This window comes from Hypomesus transpacificus, chromosome 10 (genome assembly GCF_021917145.1).
Source record: "Hypomesus transpacificus isolate Combined female chromosome 10, fHypTra1, whole genome shotgun sequence".
In the NCBI taxonomy this organism is placed as follows: Eukaryota; Metazoa; Chordata; class Actinopteri; order Osmeriformes; family Osmeridae; genus Hypomesus; species Hypomesus transpacificus.
Window position 1 is genome coordinate 7633122 of NC_061069.1, and position 24244 is coordinate 7657365.

The 24244-nt window shown below is 42.4% G+C and overlaps 2 protein-coding genes across 3 annotated transcripts; one reads left to right on the plus strand and one right to left on the minus strand.

Moving 5' to 3' along the window:
* Nucleotides 1-672: 672 nt before the first annotated feature.
* On the minus strand, nucleotides 673-8680 carry hhatla (hedgehog acyltransferase like, a). Its single transcript, XM_047026803.1, has 12 exons — nucleotides 8498-8680; nucleotides 6431-6543; nucleotides 5058-5125; nucleotides 4857-4970; nucleotides 4072-4266; nucleotides 3489-3698; nucleotides 3130-3301; nucleotides 2868-3012; nucleotides 2525-2560; nucleotides 2221-2422; nucleotides 1972-2113; nucleotides 673-1747 (listed from the first exon to the last, which is right to left on the minus strand). The coding sequence occupies exons 2-12, from the start codon at nucleotides 6534-6536 to the stop codon at nucleotides 1596-1598; spliced, it is 1542 nt and encodes a 513-aa protein (XP_046882759.1). The 5' UTR covers nucleotides 6537-6543; nucleotides 8498-8680; the 3' UTR covers nucleotides 673-1595.
* Nucleotides 8681-9959: 1279 nt separating this feature from the next.
* LOC124472987 (CTD small phosphatase-like protein) lies at nucleotides 9960-23857 on the plus strand. Of its 2 annotated transcripts, XM_047028188.1 has the most exons (8): nucleotides 9960-10651; nucleotides 17269-17426; nucleotides 17684-17716; nucleotides 19070-19171; nucleotides 19739-19795; nucleotides 20272-20364; nucleotides 20869-21054; nucleotides 21208-23857. In XM_047028188.1, exons 1-8 carry the CDS (start codon nucleotides 10576-10578, stop codon nucleotides 21331-21333), a joined length of 831 nt encoding a protein of 276 aa, XP_046884144.1. In that variant the 5' UTR covers nucleotides 9960-10575; the 3' UTR covers nucleotides 21334-23857. The 2 variants fall into 2 exon arrangements, with proteins under 2 accessions (XP_046884144.1, XP_046884145.1); XM_047028189.1 differs by lacking the exon at nucleotides 17684-17716 and having other exon boundaries at nucleotides 9961-10651.
* Nucleotides 23858-24244: the final 387 nt, after the last annotated feature.

Here is a 24244-nt window from a genome sequence, read left to right on the forward strand (position 1 = left end):
AACCCACACACACACCCATCAACAGCTGAAAGACTATCTGGGGTAGTGTCATCATGGTCCCACCCCACCCCCAGCCACTCACTGTGAACACTAATACTTTGGTGAGCCTCTTCAGTATTCTCTCTGCTGACTATCAACAAGACTGGAGTAGTGACAGTAAAATGGTGGACAATAACTTGAAAGGGAGAGACTGTCCTTCATTTGGCTATCACCTCCACAGCTTGTATCTGTGTCTGGACAGGCTGCAAGAGGGTGAGGATATGAGACAGTACCACATGAGAAACCTTTTAAAACATGACCTCATCATGATCCCTTGTTTTGGAATATACCACCATCTCTCTTTCAACACCCCCCCCCCCCCCCCCCCCCCCCCACCACCACCATCTCAATCAACTACAGTAGAATAGAATTGAGTCACTTATTTTAATGGGAATCCTATGTATGGATGGATGGCAATGCATGTGTCATAACACAACATGAGTAGTGATAAACTAGAAGCAGGAGTGGAGGCCCTCTTGTGGTGTTTAGTGTGTAATCTTTTTCAAAGCAATTTTAAAAGGTATAGTAATCAGTAGAAACTGTCCAAGAACCCTCTTCTTAATATGCAGTGTGTGCTAATATATTGTAATAAATTGCAACAACTTTTCATAAAATTTGTGAGGATTCAGAGGATTTTCAAAACCAGTTTCTTCTTTTATTGCGACAGATCACAGCCTGAACAGAAACATATCTTCAAGAATAAATTATAGTTTTATGTCCCCAATTCAGGTAAAGAAATTACCAAAATTTCATAGAAACCTGAGTGGAGAGTTACAAAGAACGAACACAGTGTAGCCTACATTCTCCATCACAGGAGACAAAAAGCAGGTTTTGGTGACAGGACTCTGCTTGACCTATATTCCCTGATTTTGAAACCCACTGGCTTTGATAGTGTGACCAGGAACCCTGGCATGGGTGCAGTCTGAATCATGTGAGAGGGGCTAAGAGAGATATGCTGAAATGCCACATCTAATCTCTTGCAGAAGATAAAAGAGGAGGGGGAGGTGAACAGCCAGGATCTGTGCACCATGGATAGGCTTCACATCAGGCTACGGGGCAAAATGATTTTTTAGTGTTTAGAATTGTCTTCAATGTTAGATGTTATAACCTTAATGTAAAGTGTTGTGGGATGGCCTGCTTAAAGTTGTCTTGTTTTGTCTTGGTTGTGTCTTATCCAGACAAAAGACAAATCCTTAGAGTAGATGATTGATACATTTAACAAAACATTTAACTTTCCATTTTAATATAGCTTTAATATATTATATCTGCAGAAAATATTTGGCATGCCTATACCTTTCAAAAGCATTTCTTAGATTAAAATGTGAATATAAAATGCACTATTGTGTATTTGTGCCGAAGAACATGTGGCGATTATCAAGTGCACTTTAGGACATTTCAAAGTTAAAAACAAGGCCTTGTATGTCAAACTAAAGCTAGACTGGTATAGTGTAAGCAATGAGGTGTTGTTGGCCTGGTTACATACAGGAAGACCAAGTAAGTTAAATGGTGAGAGGGACGGTTTGTTCAGGTCCTCAACCAACGGACACCTCATTCCTTTACTCTGCTTTCTCTTTGATCTCCTCCACAGGCTTTGGGGCCTCCACTGGTTTTGGATCCTCCAGCAGAGCTTGCTGCCGCTCACGTTCCTTCACCAGCTGAACGCCACAGTAGGTCACCAGCAGCACAGATAGGGAAGACAGTGGGAAACCTGGGACAGAGGAGAACAGCATCCATTTCAGCTACCCCTTTCATATATGGTTCATCTCATCCCAGCTGAACTAGACAATGATGCATAGTGATGCCTCTTTCTTATGTGCTCAGGTTCTATCTTGATCTGGCTGAAATGTGTCTGCATGTGCATGTAGGCTCAATTAATAAGCTGAATTTGAACAACTTGACTGAATACCACAGGAATGCCACTGATAAACGTACCTTTAACTATCAGGCGATTGCCCACCAGTTTGGCAAACTCCAGGCTGTTGAGAGCAAGAACGTTGTAGAGGACGATGGTCCAGAAGTTGACAGCGTTGAACACCCCTCTGATCCTACGAGACATGGCCTCACCCATAGCGTACTGCAGAGGAACCAAACAGGAAGGCCAAATCAATCACATGATTTCAGATTTTTTTCGTCCTTAAGAGGTGACAGTTTTAATGGATATTCAGCCATTTGAGAACTTACCTCAATGCTTGAGAAGGGTCGAATGGAGAATAACTTGGCAACCCACAGCTCAAAGTTGAGACCAAAGCAGTTGAAGAAGGACCAGATGTAGACCAACTCACAAGGACCCAGCCATAGAGTTGTGATGGCAAAGGTGCAGATGGTGGCCAAGAGCTCCTTGAAAATCTGGTCATGGTTTCCTCCAATGAAGTCGTAAACGTACCTAAGAAGACATTTAATTTGGCTCAGTCAAGAGATCAATGCTAAGTGGAAGGCACATTTTCTGTCATGGATCTCATGGAAAACTTTCCAATGAAACACTCACCTGCACAGCCAGTCATTAATGCCTCTGTCAAAGTGCCTGAGAATAAAAAACAGTTGTCTTTGTAAATCTTATGACATCATTCTGTATAACAGATATGGTTTCTGTTGACACCACAAACAGTTTACCGTTTTATGGATGTTGTGTTTTTTCTAACATTACCATACTTGTAAAATTGGTATATGTTTTAAGTGTACTATTGTAAAGTGCAGTACATCTAATAATCAAAATACACCTATTACAATGACACTGTTGAAAGAGGGGGGCTAATTTATCTACGTGTCTGCCTTCTACTGTACACTATGGATTACAAAGTTTTGCATAACTTCCACTGGTGCACACTTACGTTTCAGCAAAGACATAGAGCATGGTGATGCACTTGGGCGGTTGAGGAGGGTCCAGGTAGTCCAGCCTAGCCACAGTGTTGATGACCCCAAACATGACCGCCGCTTTCACCCAGTCATACACCAGGTTGGAATACGCTAGACCAGCTACAAAGGTACACAGATATAAATTATCTTTCAAATATTGATTAAAAGAATTTGCTTAAAAGCGTTTCAGTTGACCCTCAGGCTTAGTTAGAGTTTGAGTCAGGTACACTCACTGACCCAGAGACCAGTCAGACAGCTGCTTGACAAGTTTCATGTCACTGGGGATGGTCAGGATGTAGAGGTAGTGGAAGAAGGCGTCCACCACCAGAATGGCTCCCAGATGCACTAAGGCTTGGGTGGTGATGTTCCATATCTCTCTATCCTTGCGCGTCAGGTTAGGGTTGTTGGCCTGGGGTGTTGCACAGGTAAAATAAATAACTTGAACTGCAGTGGAAATTAAATATTTGGCATACATGTATAATGTACATAATATACTGTACATATGATATGCATACATTGTCTTTTACTAAGAAAAGATAAACACAATGAGATGAATTAGTGAATAAACTGACAGTCATCATTTTTGTCCTCCTCACCTGAACGTGATAAAGATCAAAGGTCATGATGGGTCCAAAGAAAAAGAAGGGGAGGTAGAAGTTGTACTTGAGCAAGTCAGACAGCGAGTAGTTCCCATCCTTCTTCTCACAGTTCTCAAGGGCAAAGCTCATACAGCGCATGATGCTGAAGCCACACCCTCCATAGAACAGGATGTCTTGGAGGTCAAAGGAGCCGGTCACTAAGCTTTCCTGGGGTACAGAACAGATACATAATGAACATGGGATCACAACATTCATGTTTAACATTCATGAACCACAAAATATCATTCGATTATAGATGGTGCATATTTTATCACCCAAAAGCAGGGCAGACCAACCCTTTTCCTGGAGACATGCCTTCCTGGAGGTTCAGTCCAACCCCAGTTGTAACAAAGATTGTTCATCTTGTTAACCAGACAATTCCTAGAATCCCGTGTGCTGAATTAGGGGTGGTAGCTCTCCAGGAACAACCTTGGGTTGGGCAGCCCTGCCCTAATGCTATCTCATTTGCCAAATATAAATCTGTGACCTAAATAAGCTCATCCAGAGAAACTTGCTGGCTTCTCCTCCCAAAACAACTCACCTGCCAGCTATTGAAGGGCTCCATCTTGATGGAGGCCAGACTAGCTATGCCAGCCAGGAAGCAGATCCATTTCCTCTTGACCAGGGACACACTGTAGAGGATGATGCAGTGAGACAGCACCAGCGTCATGAAGGTCCAGCCCATGGTGATAAGGACTGCCACAGCACCGTATACACCAAAGATCAGAGACCTGCGCTGTGGAGGAGAAGCCAATGTCTATTACAAAGGTGTGACAATGAGTGATGTAACCATGTCATATAATCCAGTATGCAATTTCACATACATCCTATGTCAGACTACCTGCTAGTGTCATGAGTACAGGATGCATGTAAATTGTGAAAAATTATGGCATACAAACAGTTTGAATATACAGTGACAGTTTGTATGAGATGTGTGGAGAAGGGGTTGTTAAGGAAACATGTTAGGTCAAGGTTACCTTGCATCCATCAATACCAATCTTCATTGGAAGAACAGAACAGATAAGAACACAATCAAAACATACATTAACATACACACACAAGCAAAACATACATTCAAGTTGCATAAAGCCTGACATACTGTAAAGACATTTCCTTGAAATACATTATTACTCAACTAGAATTGATGAGGAATGCATACATAGACATACTATACCAATCAAGTTAATCACATACTATACCAATCAAGTTAATCACAAATCAGTCAGATAAGTCATGCAGGAACACAAAATAAACTATCTATTTCATACAGTCAGTGCAGGTAGACTGTACTGAGACACGTGCACACACACACAAACATGCACACACCTTGGGAGATAGGAGGGAACAGATCTTGGCAAAGATTACATGACCAGCCAGAGCGAAAAGGATGTGATTGCGGAATGTTGTGAACCACATCACCCATTCAAAGTCAGCAACATCCTGAAAAAGAAAGGATTAAATGAAAGAAAGTTAAATTTAAATTACAAATGAACATTTAAATGCTTGTACAGTCTTTTGGAAACTTGCCATTTTCCTGCCAAAATAGTGCCATCCTGGCTTCACACTCTGTTTGAATGCCTTCCTGTTGACATTCTCTGGAAATCAGTAAAGGGACAGTTTTACGAGACACATTGGACACAGTATGTTGACATGGATTATATTGTGAAATATGAACTGTTCCATACAATCTATCATCTCTACCATCTCTGAAGGGCACTTTTGTTAGAATATGTAGCCAATAAAACAACCCAGTTTCATCTTGTTTGATTTTGCTGTATTCTTCTCTAAATATCCTGTTCTATAATCTGTTTCTAACATAATCTGTAGTCAAATACTGTTACCAAAACATAATTTACATTTTCTTTTTGTTAGCACTGATCCTGGCGAGTGCATTTTGCTAACAGGCAGTTAACACTCAAGTGTCATAAGCTTCTTATCACAAAGCTTTTAACGGAACAATGCTACAATAGTTGAGCGTTGATCTATTTGGGAGAGAATTATAATCATGGTGCTAACATTTTTATACTTTTAATACTTCATGCAGGGTGAAAAACAAGCATTCTGTACTGACATTGATATTAAATTAAAAGATAATATACACTAGGTTACCCAAGAAATTACTGTGAACATCAATAAATAGGTATTCACTACGGATGTCCTCAGTTCACAGGTACATAGACTGGCAATACCTGTCTACAGGTTCCTCTAATTACACTAATGGCCTTAAAGAGGGATATCATATGTTGAAAGAGAGAGTAAGAGAGAGAGATGGAGGCCACTGCATGACTGACAATTTAACAGAAAAGTAAAACACATTTTTTCAATCTACATCCTTAATTCAGCCATATTTAATGGGCCAATGATGAAATGTGAATGGCTGTGTAGATAGAAGAGACAGAACACTGAGAGACAATGCGCTCTGTTCAACGATCTGACAGCACAGACTGTAACCTCCTTAGTACCCTGCACATGCAGACACCAAGGTTACATAATCTACCCCGTGTGATCAGATCAATTGATGATGAAATTGACTGCAGCATTCTACTGAAAAGTATTGACAATTTCCCCAAGGGACAGATATGTTGGCTTTCTGTTTTAATGCCCGAGAAAAATTATGCTCATCCTCATGAGGCTATAATGAGTGGGAGTTAGTTTTAAATAAAAACGGTTCTTCTCGTCTCACCTGTATAATTATAAGTTAACAGGAACATTTACGGGGTTCTCTTAATCAGAGAATCACAAATCAGGCACCCTAATGGATTTAGCTATCAAAGACAAGTGTAACTAAGTAGCCTATGATAAGTCAGCAAACTCAGAAATGTGCATCCTTCATAAAATTAAGATATAATGACACCGTTATTGACAGGTCATTTGCTCAAAGGCAAGGATAGACCACTCACCACTGGAAGCATCTAGTATCCAGGTCCCGGCCCACACCAAAGCAATTGCGAGCACCGTTGTGTAGAGGTACAACTCCAATTTGGGAAGGGCAGCCTTTATTCCCATGTTGAATCTTTAGAATCACACATATAGACAAACACACACACACACACACATGGAATGAACACAAACAGATGGAATGTGGTGTAATCCAACTAATGTACATGAATATACTCAGAGGCGTTTTTAGACACAACACTCTACTGGGGCACAGGTAGGGATGGGACGTATGGCACTGACGCATCGATGCTTGTGTCGCAAAACCAATACGCACAGTTTCGAAAAAGTGTTTTGGAGCTTGGATCAAATTACGAAACCACGTGACAGATGACGTTCAATGCTTCAAACGTCACGAACTGGTTCGAAGTTTTGCCGCTCTTCTGAACCAGAGCCATGGAAGGAACGAAGCCACCGCTTCTTGTTAAAGACAAATCTCACATTGTCAGAGAAGCAGCACCAGGCATCGCTAGAGTTTCTTCCATCAGTCATTATTATTTAGCCAAATCCGTATAGTAATAATTATAAATCCGTGCATTTGTGTTGTGTTATTTTATTGAAATGAAACGTAACATGATAGGACTAGGTAGGTCTATACAGTGCCCAGAAAACAAATGTTGATGATTCGTCAACATTGTCAACAGTAATAATAATTTGTAAAAATAAAGTTCCCCCAGTTCACAATAGACCTACATATCACAAATGTTAAGAAAAAATCGGTGTTATCTAGTTTAATTGATATAAAGACCATATCGTATAAAGTCCGTCCACCCGCAACAAAAAGTAATGATTTCTTCGGTGGTGTAGTTTGTTAAAGCATTGTACGCCAACATTGTTCATGCGAATCTGGAATCCTGAGTTCATTCCTGAGTTCGCGCCTCAATGCAGGGACCCTCGTACGACGTTCTTTAACTTTTACTGTGAGAAAATGACATAATTCTAAAGGCCTACGGATGTATCACAACATTTTAATGTGTAATACATCCGTAAATTTTCCGTAAAAATACTACGTACATTTTCTGGATTGTCAAACAAATTAATGCACTGACTAATAAAGTAAATTGTTAAAAGTCAAATTTAAGATTTTACTGGGCACAGCAGATTTATACTGGGTGCACGTGCCCCAGTAAAAGAGATCTAAGACGCCCCTGAATGTATTGTATGCCTTATTTGTGGTAGCTACAGTGGGTACAGTGGGTTTAGATCCTGGCATCTGAAACGTTTTGCCCATTAGCTAATGTACACTCCTCATATAACAGGCTAGTAGGCTATACTGAATGTAACCCTGGAACACGAGCTATGACCCACATGGAATCCAGCTTGAGTTTAGTTGGAATGTACCCCACCTCTTTAAATGTCCTTTATTCAAACGGTTATAACTGTCAAGTTAGGCTACCTTGAACATCAAGCGATGTGTAGACTTTTGTGTAATTATGGACATGGAAGGACTTTAATTGACTGACGTGCTACTAATAAGTCTAAATGACTGCCAGGACAGCCGCGCGAGCGACTTAAATTGGTCTGCAACGCCTCGTAGCTCCTCAGAATCAGCATCGTCAGCTGCGCAATTCTAGCTCTCTTCCTATTATAGCCCTTGCAGTTGCTTACCGCCACGGTACAGCTGCTGCAGTGCTATAATCTGAGACACAGGCTACCCTGGACCCAGAGTGTACATTTGCACTGCCTTGAAAAACCAATAATGGAGCTTTAGGATACAGAGACATGTATAAAAAAAGTTCCATTGAAGACTAATTGTGAAGATGAGAACGACTCTTTCTAGCCCGGAATATAGCAATATCAAGTTGTTTAGGTTAGAATAATAAATCGTATGTTTCTGCGAGATCCTTTTATTACCATGAATGTCTAATAGGAGTGTGTTGCATACAAATAGAATGATTAGGCTATGTTGCGTAAGTCTTTATTGCGCCTACGCTGACAGCATGTTAATTGTACACTGAATTGTTCTCACTGTATTCAGACTACTGCATCATGCAAAAAGCACAATTATAAAGTGCTTTTATGTTACTGACCTTGTATCCGCTTTTCACTGTTGGTCAGAGTGCTGGGGACAATGTTTATTGGAGCCCCTCCTCAAAATGCAAAAAGAAAAGTAAAAAAGGGTGGATAATGCGATATACTAATTCATCCGTCCTGCTAATGGTAGTGCCGGTGCTCTACCCTATGATAGCCAGCCGCAGCCGGTAGGGATGTTGCGAACTCAACGCAGGGAGGGGGTGCCCACAAGATATATTTATCTTTCAAAACTGCAATGGCTGGTGGTCCAGAGAATGTATGTCATACAGACGCACGACAGGAATGGAAAACCTTTCACTGGTTTTCACTTTTAGTAAAAGATAGCCCAATGCACATTCTTTAAAACGAAAATTGTCTTAAATGTTTGTATTTTACTTTGGGTCAACTTTTAATCGTCTGCATTTGAAATATCAACTCTATGGGATACAATATACAGTTCAATGAGCCATCTGATGAGCCAAAACTGATCACTCGAAGGTAATCTATTGATGATAAGAAAACAGTTATCTTATAGTCTGCCTGCGTGCTGGATGCATGAGTCAAAGCCTGAGCAATTTTGACAAGGGACAAAATAGTATAGACAGATCACTGGTCAGAGCATCTCTGCAGGAGGGGGGGTTAGGGTATCCGAGCCACCCACGGGGGCTCCACCTCGCAATTTACAGGACTTGAAGGATCTGATGCTAGTGTTTTGGCAGCACACGGACCATATTAGGCAGGTGGTCATAATGTATGTTCGGTGTATGTTCCAGCAGGACTGAATGCCTGCACTAGTGCGTAAATTGGTGACTTCCAAAAAATCCAAGCGTTTTGACAAGCAATAGACACCAGAGGGCGCCCCTGTTCTGCCAGTTGAAAGGTAGCCTAATGTAACCAGAGGCATGTGAACAATGTAGGCAATGGAACTACTGTGTGATGTTTTCCATATTTTTTTAAATGTTAAATACCGTAGACATAATGATTACGTTGCATTAAAATAGGCTAATAAATTGTTTAGTGACAAGCCTATGTTTTCCATATTTTTTTAAATGTTAAATACAGTAGATATAATGATTACATTGCATTTAAATAGGCTAATAAATTGTTTAGTGACAGGCCTAGTGAATGCATCGTGTGATTACAGTAATTAACACAACACTCAAGTGAAAAACATGGTTTTAAGCTTTAGGCCTATGGGTAATGATTAAAAGAAATGATGCGTAGTCAGGTATGTTCTCGAACCTGGCCGATTAATGATCTAGAGAGATACAGCAGATTAGGCGTTTCGTGTCACTCTTCAACTTCTTTGGTTTTCTTTTTTTAATTCGATATTTGGGTAACAATGATTCTTCAAAATATTCAAATGATTACAATAGTCTCATAACAGTAGCCTATGACACAGCTTGGGGCTGGTTCAATTTATGAGGGAGGGAGAGAGAATCCTTGGAACCGCCCCCCTCCAATTTGAGTGCTCCTGCCTGATCCATCTCGCGAATATCAAATACATGGCGCCTCCATGTTGGACACAAACAGCTTGTCGGATACAATTTCTTTAAAAAGTGAATTTTATATGACTGGATTATTGAAACTGTCTTTACATCTGTTTTAGAGCTTGAGAGACGCTTTATTTTTCGTTTTTGCACTATTTCACCTGTATTCCATAACGTCAAATTTATGTGAAATGCAAATGGAACAGCAATGCTAGCTGGCTAGCAAACTCGAGTCTCTTGTCGTATATATTTTTGTTTATTTTTTTACTAGCTGGCTTGCGAACTATCCAGTTACATTACGTTGGAGTGTGTTCTTTCCACACTAGCCTTGGATGTTGCTAACAAATTCAGATATTTCTAGCGACAAGGATATTCCGAGGTCGGTGGAGGAATTTTACGTTTGCCAAACCACCACTAGCTTGCTAGCCAGTTCACCTAGCTATCTGGTTGACAGCTAGCTTGCTAACGCAATAGCTAGCGTTCTTGAACAAGCTACTTTAGCTAGCTACCAGGTAGGGAGAGAGAAAATAGCTACCCACGTAGGTAGCTACCGAGCTAGCTGGCTGAACATTCATTAACCAAGAGGAGAATAACTATCTGTCTCAATGGACCATACGTCCATAATCACACAGGTTTCTAACCCCAAGGAGGAGGAGATCATATCATTCAACCAGGAAAAAGGTAAGCAGTGGCAGCCTATAATATAGACTAATGTTGATCATAACTACCAATACCTAGCATTATCAGCCAGCCACTGTTGCGGTACCGTATCTATTGAGCGTGCATTTATAGTTTACTAGTAAAGTCAGCTGGATTCTAACTCATGAAAACAAAACGTTGTACTGCAATATATTGTGCACCTCTTAAGGAAAGAGAGATGGTCAGTTCGAACAATTATTTGCAGTTTGAATTCCGTAGTCCCCATTCGGTTACGATCAAAATGTGAAATTGCAGTTTTATGTCATTGTACAATACTAACATGATTCTAGACCATTTGTTGTACGCACATTCAGCTAGACCTAATTGATGTATGATATGTTTGGCTTCCTTGCCAGTAGTTTCCATAGTCGAGGAGTAAAATATCATGTAGGGGGTTAAACTGCGACTATGTGTGTTTTTACAATAGGTCACTTTATTTCTGTGCATGGCATATATCATTTTCTATGAAGGTGTCGGCCGTGATGAGGTATCAATTTTTTTTCACTGTTAAATATTTAGCTGGATTTATGTCAGGACTACAGCTGTTATGTCGACCCATAATAACTAAGTAATCAAGTAAGTGAGTTTTGATGTGGTGTGTTGGTTCAATACTAGGGTCTGAAAGGTAGACTTGAATATGCTGACATTTACCCACAAAACTACAATGTACATTAAGCCTTCCTTTTATCTCAACTTGGATAACGTGTTACAGTGAGTACACAGTCCTAGAGCAGCTTTTCGAAGTCACATATACCCCAGAGAAGGACAGCACGTTTCCAGATCACAGTGTGTTTGTTCTTGTGGGCGTGCAGTTGTGACAGCACAGAAGTAGCCTACAGCTTAAGGTCCTATATGTGAGGATAAAGAAAAACCATTTGCCGACACAGTAGCCACAAAAAGGTAGTTTCAAACAGGACATTACAAAGGTCATTTAGGATGATCGGGTCACACGCATTAGGAGGCTTGCTCATGCTCATTGAAAAAACATGACGGTGTCACCTATTTAGAGGAAGAGAGAGAGATACGGACCAATAGAAAATGAACCCCATCCAGGCTACTCTCCGGTCCTTTTGCATAGTCAGAAAACTAGATTGATATGTTTAACCTGAGCCTGCAATCAAAACAAAATCATTTCATTCAGAAGTGGCTTTGAGTAGATACCACTGTGATAAATGACTTGTGCTGTTGTTTCATTAGATGAACATGGCTTTTGTTGTAATCTTGTTGCCTGGACGCCTGCCAATGTCTAAGCATAAATTGCTCTTGGTGCAATGTAATGTGCTAAGGTTAGTGATGCCCCTGTACTGTTTAGAAACACATGATACAGTGGTATGGAACTTTGGGCAGATGATGCACACTTATTACAACCATACACTGTCTATGTGGTGCCATCATTGCTGACTGCAGAGGGAGAAATGCTGTGGTCTTACTCTTAATAGTCCAGGTTAATGTTTGAGAATTGCTTTCTCATTGCGTAACTCTGATGACACTGTTCCTCTCCCCAGTGATGCTGGCCCAGAGAGCAGAGAAGGAACGGAGCTGGAAAGTGTCTCTGTGGTTGTCATATTTGAGGGCACTCACACAAACACACACACACACCAACATCCACATTCCCCACACTTCAAGCTCTGGATGACTCATACAGCATTCTGCCCAAGGGTCCGATGCAAACATTACCATTATAACGAGGATTGGATGTCTACAATCTTTTTTTGCCCACTTCTTCTAGAGGACACTCCAGTCTACTGGAAAGAGCACATGCTTTGCATTGATAGGCAGAATAAGTCATTTTAGCATTGAGAGCAGATAGATCAGTGAAAACTGACAAACGGCTGCATGCATTCCTCTGTGTCAAGACTGACATCAAATTGGACTGTTTTTGGTTAGAAGTGTTACCTCTTAACTATTTGTACTTGCAACATGCAGTTTATTATTGTTTAATATTCAACTCCTCTCTCCTGGCTGGCCTAACCAGTCATGACCAAGATTCCTGCAAATCATGTGCCCATGTCCACTGGCATAGCCATTGGTGTTCAGAGTGAGAGTGGCATTTGATTGGAGCAACTGTTAGGCGTTTCCCGTAATGATAAGGCAGGACATACTATATCAGATTAGAAATAGTAATGTGCTAAACAGTAGGATTGGGCGATTCATGATTGAAATAATTGTATTTTCGAATCAGATATTAGCGATTATGATAATTGAAAACTATTATTGTACCGCATTCAGATTTGCCACAATGCTGTAGTTTTGTCTCGTGTTCTAACTCCAGACAAGAAAACACTGCGATTGGCCATCGCTAGCGAAAATCGCTCCTCATTTGCATAAAGTTGACAAAATCTCAACTCCGTTGCGTCGCTACCCACAATGCACCACGCAAGCGATTCGCGTGGCTCCATAGAAAATGAATGGAAGACATGTTGTCGCTCGCATCGCTGCAATGTGAACGCACCGTTAGCCACGTGCACGTTACAGCCCCAGCTCATTTTTATTGCGTTGTTGTGACTACATAGCTACCACTCTGCTACAAATGCTAGTCAATGGGTCGCTAACCAGTAATGTTCCTAACTACTGGTGTGTATTTTAAGGAGAGGGTTAACCCCAGTTGAATTTTAGCCTTTTAAAAGTTTTTTTTCCAAGTTCAATAAATGTATTTCCAAAGTCGAAGAGTAATCGCTTTAAATAATGCTGTTATGAATAATGAGCTAATTATTGTGATTTTTGCCATTATGAAGCAGCCCTACTGAACAGGCTCCAAGTTGTCTGGACAGAAGGTAACCTTTGACCTAAGTGGACCTTTTCTGGATGTCTGCCAACACAAGTGGCCCCCATCCCCACACTGTCAACCTGCCAGGTCAGGCTGTGTAGTCTAAAGATAGACCAAGTGCCCCTCTGAGCTCTCGGTACTGCAGCAGGGACCATGAACACTTAGTTTCAACCCTAGCACAAAGTGAACACTTTCACTTTGATCATAACTTTTTTTTCTTATTTTCTTTCCCCCCCACATCGTATCTTTGTCCTCATGGCAAGTTAACTTGTAAACCTCCATGTTATTGACTACTGTTGAAGGGGGTCCAGAAAAGCTCCTGTCTTTTCACTTGAGGACAATATAACAGTTCTTTGCACCCGTTCGCGCAAATTGTGAATGCAGTGTTGTCTCCTGAAGTGGTGGACTCAACAAGGGAACATTAGGAAGACATCTTTGGGTTAGAGGGGGATTTGAGCTATTCTAAAGCAGCTACTCAATGAAATTCAAAGTGATCCGCCTTCTTGGGACCCTCAGTTCCTCCGCGGGTTAAGTGAGCTCCTCTTACATGATCACTGACCCTCCTGAAGATGACTCCCCTGTAGTACAACTGAAGCACCCTTTTGGAATATGGTTTCTTAAGGAGGCATATAGCAAGTCTTCGTGGACTGCTGGGACCAAGCCTATCTATTTTCACTGTAACATTTCAATCCCACAGCCATGGATTCTTGTTTACTACTCACATTTTAAAGCCATAGCCTAGTTCACTTCAAACACCATACATATTCATACTTTATATAGTGCCATGTACACATGTTCACTTGGGGTGGGAATCTTTTGGTACCTCACAATTCGATTCGAATAGATTCTTGGGGTCACGATTCGATTAAAAATCGATTCTCGATTTTTTAAATCAAATTTCCATTCAATATGTGCTTACATTTGATTCCAGTTTGCTGTTTAGTGTTACTTGTTTCTATTTGACTGTGATAGGCAAACAAATCCCAATGCATCAAAACCTTGAAATTTATTGTTTTAGTTATTCTAGAAAAAAAGAAAAGAAAAAAAGAACAATTGAATAGATTTCCCCCCCACTCCTAATATTCACCATCTTTCAAACAATCATTGATTTAAACCTTACAAACCTATTAGAAATGTGCATGTAGCATACATTTTGTCCCTGCAGCAAACACTTTTCATTTGAATGTTCTACAAATTTAGTTGTGGACTTGATGGACTTGGTAACTATGATACAGTAGTGTAGACCTATGCGATACTGGTCTGAGGTAGCAAACCAGCATATAATAACCATAACCTTGCTACTATTATTCACTGTAAATGTAGGTATGGCATTACTTTGGGATATGTTTCTCCTAAACTATTGTAATCAAAACCTACACATCACAAATTTGACTATAACAATTTTCATAGTTTGAGAGGGGAACAATTCAAGCAATCCACCTTTCCCCTATTATGTGCTGTCTGATACACCACCAGCCAGTACAATACCAGCAATGAGCAAGACCTGGGGAGCACCCAGGCCTTGCTCAACCACACAAGCATACGATATGTCAACAACCACCAATCCACCCACAAGTCTGGGCCTTGACCGCAGTCCAGTCTGCTGGCCTGCTGAAAGAACATGTTCTCCTGAGGCTGTCAGACGACCACACTGTGGTGGTTTCCACATCTAGACCTACTCCCTAATAACTTATTGTGGAGTGTGTCAACAGTTTGCATGTGGACGGAGTACAGCAGTATTGAGAGGAGGACTAGTTCTCATGGCTCTCACAGTGCCGCCTGACTCTGCTGGTAATTGAGGAGGGCAGTATGAAACGTCTAAGCAGGTCAATTGACTTGGAAGTGCGTTGAAGGTTATTAAGTAAATGAAAAGATGGGGTCTGTAATTGTACTCTTTTGTGATATGTGTTCTATCCATTTCTACATATCTCTTTCCATGCATACAGGCCTTGGCCATATAATAAGATGATTTTATTAAGCGCTCGAAAATCTAGAGGCCGGTTGCCGTGTTGAGTCTCAAGGAAGAGCAGGAATGCATCGTTGTCTAAGAGTTTCATCGACAGTTTAAACAGAAAATGCGATGAAAGGAAAGGGCAGAGCAGACTACTCTGTTATATTCGGTACTTTCCCCCAGATTGGCACTCATTATGTGGAAGCGTTTGGCAGCTTCTGGAATTTCCTACACTTCCTGTCTTATTCCCCTTCTCTGTGTACATTTCAAGCAAGGCTCCTCCTGTTGGTTTTTGACTGTCCATGTATCCCAAGACCAGCCTGGTAACTGGTTCTACGACTGGGTTAAGCCAGCAGCCTGATCTAAGATGTCTGTTGACCCCCTCTGAAGCATAGGCAGTCGTCCCAGTAAATGAGGTATCTTATCAGATGAAGACCGCTGCTTTATACTGAGGAGGCCAGCTGACTGAGGGCTTGTCACGTCAGAAGCTGGTGATTGGAAACATCGAATGAGGCCTAGCTCCTTCATCGATGGGTTCCCCATAGTGTGGTTTGTTAGCCTCGGCAGCCTAGATCTCCCAGGGTGGGATTGAAAGGTTCTCGTGCCACAGAATTAGATTGGAGTACTCGGCCCAGCGTGCCGCAGTGAGAGAAACTGATTAATTTGACTGGATGAAGGAGAATGGTGGATGGAGAAAGGCAGAAATGGCGGGGGTGGAAGGGTAATCACGCGGTTAGCTTGCGATGTTCCATTGCTCAGTCACAGTGTGAATGCTTCCTGGACTGTGTGAATGCTTCCACGCAGTGACACTAGATTAAAATAATTATTCAAAATCTGTAAAAACAAACTAATTATATTTAGTATGAACGATGTCAGAACAAACGAGAGATCTTTCTGTATCTGGCAGTCCCAAGGTCACATTGGTTTGTGTGTTCCTTCCATATTTTCAATGTCTTGGAAAAGTAGAAGGATCCTCTTACAAGAACTGAAAGATATGTCTTGAAAGAAGGGTCAGACCCATTGCGGTGTCTGTATATTCATGTGCAGGGGTTGTTTAACTGTAAAAAACACCAATAAGAGCCATCAATAGTAACCTAAAAGTGTGTTCAGTGCTGGAGGTGTTGTGATCTAGTAGAAGAGGGCTCTTCTTGTCAGCCTGTGTGGAGAAAGCAACGGGGGGAGGTGGTGGCGTGGGCGGAGAGAGAGGAGAGGAATGCGACCTTGTAGAGGGTTCCGCGGGAGACTCGTAACACCCCCCCACACGCTATGTTCCTACTGCCACTACACCCACTCACCTGCCACATGAAAGAGTGGAGGGCCAGAGGGGAGACACAGACAGACAAGCCTTCAAAATGGAGTCAGTACCTCTGACCAATAACTGAGAAGGACCATGATGGGGGGGGGGGGGGGTTTAACAGTCACTGTTGGTGTTCAGTTTCCAACTTGTCACTATTAATAAAGAACCGGTGTCTGATTTAGGCTCCGCCATGCAGCCCTGGAATGAGAGAAGGGATTTCTAATCAGGCCAGAACGCTCTGCCAACCAAGACTAACTATGGCTGGTGATGTCATCGTTGCAAAGCCAGCACTGCTCAATCAGGTTCTTTTCTGATCGGTGGGCTTTGTTAAGGACAGGTCTACACCGCACATCTCTGCTGACTTCTGCTCATTGATGTTGCGGTGGGAGTCTCTCACGGTAACGCTGCCGGTGAGCATGTCACACTGTTGGGTGCTTCCGGCCTTTTCCATTGGATCAACTTTGAATGTGTCGTGTTGGAAGTTCAGGCTAGTATTTACATGGCTGTCACCCGAGTTTTAGGCAGCAATGAACAAGAATAAAGATTTTTGCCTCATCTTTTTCTCCTCCTACTTGTGTTGACAGTTTCCCAGTCCAACAGCAGCATCAAGAAACAGAGGAGTCGGGGCATCTTCAGCACGTTCTTCTGCTGCTTCCGCAACTACAATGTGGAACCCCCCACCACCAACAACAGCACCAGCTCCCTGCCTCCACCTGTTGAGGAGAATGGAACCCCTCCCAAGGTGAGTGCCACACACGCCAATCAAAGTAACCTCACTCAGTAACTTTGTAAAGACAAGACCCATAAGTAGCAGCAGATGTTATCAAGAAGTATATTGGAGAAACTTAGATGACTATTCTTTTGACGCCCCTGTCGATACGTGTTGTAAAAGTGTGTGTATTTTCTCTTTTTCTTTGTCCATCTGTTTTTGTTTTCTTCCAACCTGGTGTGTCCCTCCCTCCTCTCCCTCCCTCCCTATTTTTCTCTCTCGTGTTGTAGTGTGACCAGGTCGAGGTCATCCCTGTCCCTAGTGTATGTATCTATTTTTCTCATGTGTTTCCCTGTGCATGCCGTATGAGTGACTGGAGCCTTCAGACCCTCTGCGGAGGAGTAGGATTGTTGGGGTTAAAGAATGAGTTTGCACCTGCGGTTCAGAATAATCCCTTGCATGAACGGTGTGCAGTATTGTTGCATTTTTCCCTCTCGACTAATGTATGTTAATGTTAACAACATAACGTATCTGTAAAATAGTCTGGGAAAGATAATGTGGGAAAGCCACGTGCTGAATAAACTCCACCAAATGATCTTGCAGATTAATTCGGAGTGTGTCAAGCAAGATTCAAGGCCTTGAATCTGCTCCTAGTGAGGGACAGGCCTAAGCTAATTCATCTCATTAGTCAAAGAGGGAATTAGAGCTGAGCTTGTTATCATTGGAACCGTCAGTTAACAGTGTTAAGTGAACTCCTGGTTCACTTATCACTGCCTCTGTTGAGCCCTGGAAGGCTATTAACTCCGGAGGTTTTTATGTTGCACCCTGGACTGGTACAGGAAATCAGATTCATTAGTTGAAAGGTTATAGATCTGACTCATTACAACCCCTAATGTGGTGTTTTGTGGTCTCAAGGAACCTTTCATTGGGAAGAGAGCACCACATTAGCTTTCCATTTTGAATCAAAGCCGCGAGCATAGAAGCCTGGACATATTGAGGTACATCTTTTTCGTACGTTCGTTCGTACGACAAACGATGTCAGTCGTGGCCTGTGTGCTTCAGCTGTCTCAAATCATCAGAATTACTTATTTTCTTCTCTTTTTTTTGTACCTCTTTTGCACAAATGTCTTTGCTTGCTGTGTGCCTCCAACAGTACCATCTGTGAGCTTCCTGTGCAAGGCATAGCTGCTGTACAACCCCACTCACACACTACCCATCAGGACTTGATGCTGGGTCCCTATGAGTCTTCTCATGGAGGGAATCAGCAAGTCTAGTCCGTGTTGTACTTGGAAAATGGAACTGTCTGCGTCCGCGAACTTCTGCATGCCCCCCATGCTATTAGAATGTGTGAGTTGGTTTATTTAATCTCCTCAGATTAGACAGAAATCTGGGGGGATTAAAGACAGCTTTCCATTTTCTGGGTTAGTGTGTGCCATGGCTCGGGTACGTTGTGACTCGAGAAGGGGATACCTGTTATCTCAGTCAAAAACCTAGGTCGTCAGGAGAAGCCTGTCATGCTTCTGTGAGTCACTATTGACTTTGCTCCCTAATCCAGTTAGCCTCACACATTCATTAATGATACTAGTGCCGACCTTTCTCACTCTATCTCACTCTCTGTATTTATAACTCTCTCTATGTCTCTCTCCCATATTCTGTTCTCTCTCTCTCTCCTAAAGCCCCCAGCCAGATACCTTTTACCAGAGATGAACACATCTGACTATGGCAGGAAGTGTGTGGTGATCGATCTGGATGAAACCCTTGTCCACAGCTCATTCAAGGTATTATGAAGAAAGCCTGTTATGAACACGTTTATTTGGCTTTGTGAAGTTCATGCATTCTCCCGTTATGTCTGCCTGAATTTATTAGTCATCCATGAGGACAACTGGTAGAAAGAACACGGTGAAACGTCACTTTCATCCAGCAAATCTTCATGTTTTTATTTATTAATATTTCTGTCAGTCCTTACATGTAGATTTGTGTTCTTTTAAGAAACAGTAACAGTGACCTTGGTTGGCCTTGTCATTATCCACAACTCTTTGTTAATCCTGCCCCCTTCCCTCCCCCTCTACTTAGTCTAGTTTCTCCAACTGCCTGTCGGCTGCCTCTCGTTCTACTCCTAGTCTTGTTTTCCACTGAGATTGAGTGAGGAGGAGAAGAACAAGGAGAGGGCGGGGGGATTTGTTTTGGTGGAAAAAGGGATAGGAGAAGATTTGCTTGCTTTCTTGAAACTGAGTTGGCGTGTTTCCTGTCGAGCTGAAGAGCTCTGGCCTCCTCTGCTGTGTCATTGTGGTACTTCACTCTCTTCCCAAGCCCTGATATACTGCTGTTTATCTCTCCATTTACAGCCCATAAGCAATGCTGACTTCATAGTCCCTGTGGAGATAGATGGAACAGTTCATCAGGTACGGTATGGATTCCGCACACGTCTTAGCAGAAGCCAGATATAAGGATGTACTACTCTCCTTATTGAACTTCGTGAAGCAGCTTGTGTGCCTGCTGCCTGTGAAGGAGTCTGCAGGAGGAGAGAAGGGTTGTAACCCTGTTCAAGTAATCCAGGATAGGCTGTGTGTATCCTGGTTGGCCTATTCATGATTACTTGCACTGGGCAACAGCCACTTGACTGGGAAGATGAAGATTATGACGACAACGGGCTATTACAATCCTCTCTGTCAAGACCTGAAAGTCAAACATGGCACGGCCAAAGACTGATCATACAAACATTCAGAACTAATACAAACACAAGGCATAAACGGTGTCTACGGAATACACAGAATCTCTTTGAATTTGTCTAAGACATCTAGGCAGCTTTGTGGCCACTCTGGGGTACTGCAGGGGAGCATTTGCATGTCCCGTTCTAAGGCCGTTTCTTGTTCTGCAGGTGTACGTGCTGAAGAGACCTTTCGTGGACGAGTTCCTCCAGAGGATGGGCGAGCTGTTTGAATGTGTCCTGTTCACAGCCAGTCTGGCCAAGGTGCGTCAAACCTGGTGTCCTTCCCGTCATTTCCATCCCACGGTAACAGTGTGGCTCCCTTCACGAGACGCATATTGGGGTGGTTGTCACGGTGTCAGGGCTGTCTGGGTCTGCGTGTTCTTATCTCTGTCCTAATGTTGTTGCCGTCCTTGTGTCTTCATGTGCATCACTGTCTGTCAGTGTTGACATAGCCCCGGGTAAGTGTCTCAATGTGGCAAAGACGCCTGCTTTCAGTGAGCTCTGTGCCCCTACTGAGACCCCCCCACCCCCTTGTGTTTGACGGGCTTTGAGCTAGGGTTGGTGTGTTAGACGGCAATGAGTGAGCTTAGTTTTTCTTTGCAACTGAGCTTTCCAGTAAAGCCTTCCTTGCTCTGCTCTAGAAAAGCCTTTTCAGGCAAAAGAAACCAGATTGCTGCTAGTTCAATGCTGAGTCTTATCAATTGTTTTTAGGGACGCTGTTGTCTGGTATGTGTCCCCGTCTAACAGTCTCTTTGATCTGCCCAGTATGCCGACCCAGTGGCAGACCTGCTGGACCATTGGGGGGTGTTCCGGGCCCGGCTCTTCCGAGAATCCTGTGTGTTCCACAGAGGGAACTACGTGAAAGACCTCAGCCGGCTAGGCAGAGAGCTCAACAACGTCATCATCGTTGACAACTCCCCCGCCTCCTACATCTTCCATCCAGAGAATGCGGTAAGTGTCTTCCTTTCTGGGCTCTGTCTGTCTGTCTGTCTCTCTCATTCTGTCTCTGTGACTGGGAGTCGGCTTCACCAGGGCCTGGTGTCTCAGTCAACCTGTCAGGTTGATTGCAGCGACTAACTGGTGGGCCTGTGTCCTGTTCCTCAGGTCCCGGTCCAGTCTTGGTTTGACGATATGAACGACACCGAGCTGCTGGACTTGCTGCCTTTCTTTGAGGGACTAAGCAAAGAGGAGGAGGTCTATGGAGTCCTGCAGAACCTGAGGGGCAGGTAGCAGGACGGACGGCCGGCACCAGCAGTGTGCTTCTCTCAGTGTCTCTCTCCCGCTCTGGTCCTTTCACTCCACCACACCCTCTCAGGCTCTGGCAGAAGCACTTCTCCCTCTAAGCCCCTTCCCCCCCATGCCTCTGCCCCAAGGGTGTGCTCTGGAGCCTCACTGTGGATCCCTGTCAGCTGCTCCCTTGTTTGGGCCTCCTGGTGGCTTCTCCTGACAGAATGCACTTCAGACTCCAGAGGCTGGAAACATGACACAGTCTCAAGAAACGTGTACCGAGTGTTGTGGTCCGTTAACTTAGACTGGGAGGGCACATATTAAGAGAGGACTGAAGTCTCCGTTTGGAAACTAAGAAACTGTTTTACATTTGGTCAAGTGCTTGTTTTAAACCAAAAACCTATCCTTTATCTGGGGATTTTTATTTGTGATAAAAACAACAGAACAGTTCTCTATCTGTTTGACCTTGTTATTGTTGCTATGCAGGCAAGTTTTGGGAGGAGAAAGGACTGTGAATTTTGTTTTTTTCCCTGACCGAATCAAGTGCCTTTTATGAATGTTTTTAGGGGAGATATTTTGTACATGGCGTATTTCCAGAGTAATTCAATCTTACTTCAAAGAAAGGATATGCTTTAAAAGAGAGACAGAGATGTCTTTTTGTAAAAGCTAGTTATTTTAGCTGTTTGTTTTGACATCGAAGGCTGGGTACAGGTCTCCATTGTATTCTCTATCTTTTTCCAGTTTGCTCGTGCCATCATCTAGAAGTGATTTCATTTTCTCTTGCTGTCATTCATTAAACTTAGCATAGTGTATGGTTAATTTTGAGAAGCAATGGACTATTTTTGCATTTGTGAAATTTAACCTACAGTGGCCCCATGTTAGTTTCTATGAGATATTTGGAAAACAATCTCTGAGTTGCTGATATTGTGCCATTTAATATCCCCTATCAGTATATACATACATCATTTATTTCTCAGTTAAGCTAAAATGTTCTTATATTTCATCAGTAAGTTATATTTTTCTTTGGTAAAATCCAAAATAACCATTTAAGTAGACTAGACTGCAAATTGAGTCAGTCCATCTTTTTGTCACACATTTGGATCCTCGTTATTCATTTAAACAATTACGTTTTTACCAGCATACAGTACCAGTCATTTATATTTGCACACTCATTTTGAAAGCTGCAGTTATATTGGTCTATCCAGTAGGAGGAGCTCTGAAACACACCTTTGCAATACACAGTTGCAAATATATTTCTCTTGTTTCACATGAACTGGTCTTGTACAGTTAATGGGTAGAGTGCCATGTTTTATTACAAGGGTTTCTCCTGGAGAAACCCGTCTCTTCAGAGCATCTAGTATAGGAATGGTCAAGGTTGAAACCACACTGTGCTGTTTCTGATTTCTGACATTCAACAGTGGTCCAGTCCGTAGAGAGGGCGTGTGGATGCAGTCTTCACACGCTGTCTTAACAGTTCCTCACCTCAGTGCCTAAGTCCAGAGGAGCCGTATACTCTTAGTGCTGTAGTAACCATGGCAATAACCTTTCGGGAGCTTCTATCCTGGGTGATTGTTTAAGGGGTGGGAATCCAGCACTTGACGGCTAGCCATACAGGTTTGGTTGTAACACATTTGGGCACTGTAAAAGGACCACACAGCACCTCATCATGGCATTGATGCCTTACTGCCTGCTCAGGCATAAAGCAATTCTCATTCATGAATTCCAAGGTTGCTACTGTATGTCAAGAGTATTGTTGGTAACACTTGACTCCAAGTATCTTCATGTGAAGTGCAATAAAGCCTCATATGTGTAGAACCTTTTAGATGCATTAGTGTCCCAAGGTCCTGTATGAGACTTTGTCATCCTTCATAGGAGATCCCAGTCATTTTTACACTAATATTACTGCTCCTATAGATATATCATAACCTGTTATTGTTGGCGTAAGCATTTGATAATGTTTATGAATTGCTGATGAGGGTGTTGGTTTTAATGCAATGTCTTTCATAAGAAGTGTACTGGTCTCTATCGGACTGACTTTCTCCTTAACTATCGTTCGTGTCATTGTGATATTTTTCTAGTTACCTTTGTCAGTATTTGGTTTGGAAAAATTGCATATTATTACCCATTATATACAGCTGCTGTTGTTCTCCCCAAACCCCTTGCCCTCTCCTTTCAGCTTGGTAACATCCCTTTCACAAGTTTTGGTTGGGTTGTTCTTTAGGGTCTCCACCTCCACGACAGGGGCCTGCGTTCTCGTCTCCTGGTTGATATACTCACTCTGACACCTGTTCACTCACGCCCACTTAAGCACATCAAGCCTTTGTTTTGAACACTGAAGTTGTCCAACACTGATTTCAAAGTCACCTGCATCACATTTTAATCTCCCTGCCAATCCCCCCCTCCCCCCCGGTCACCATTATTATTACAACATTTCTTGGTTTACCTGCGAGTGTATGTTTGCCCCCAACTTCCTGAATAAGCTGTCTTTTCAATTGTAATAAAAAGGCGTATTGGAAATATTCTTTAATGCATGTCTTGTGAACTTAATTTCCAGTTTTGTGCTATACGTGTGTCATTATATTGTATGTTAATTTAAACCAAAGGATCATCATAGAAGACTTGAGGGACAGTGAGCTCCCTGACAGCTCCATGTTTCTGTTCACGTACTCTGTTCATGAGTCCCTTAAGGCCACAGGGAGGGATGTTACTGTGCCCTGTTTGCAGTATATTTTTTATTCATCATTTACAACATACTTCCTTCCAAACCTATCACAATAAAGCACCTTTTTATGAAATCTAGTTATGTTTGTACTGCGTGCCTCAGTGTTACTTCTGACTACAATTACTTCAGCAATTGTATTGGTTTCTGACTAAAACAGCTCTTCACTGGAGTTAAAAGGAGACTGATTGGATG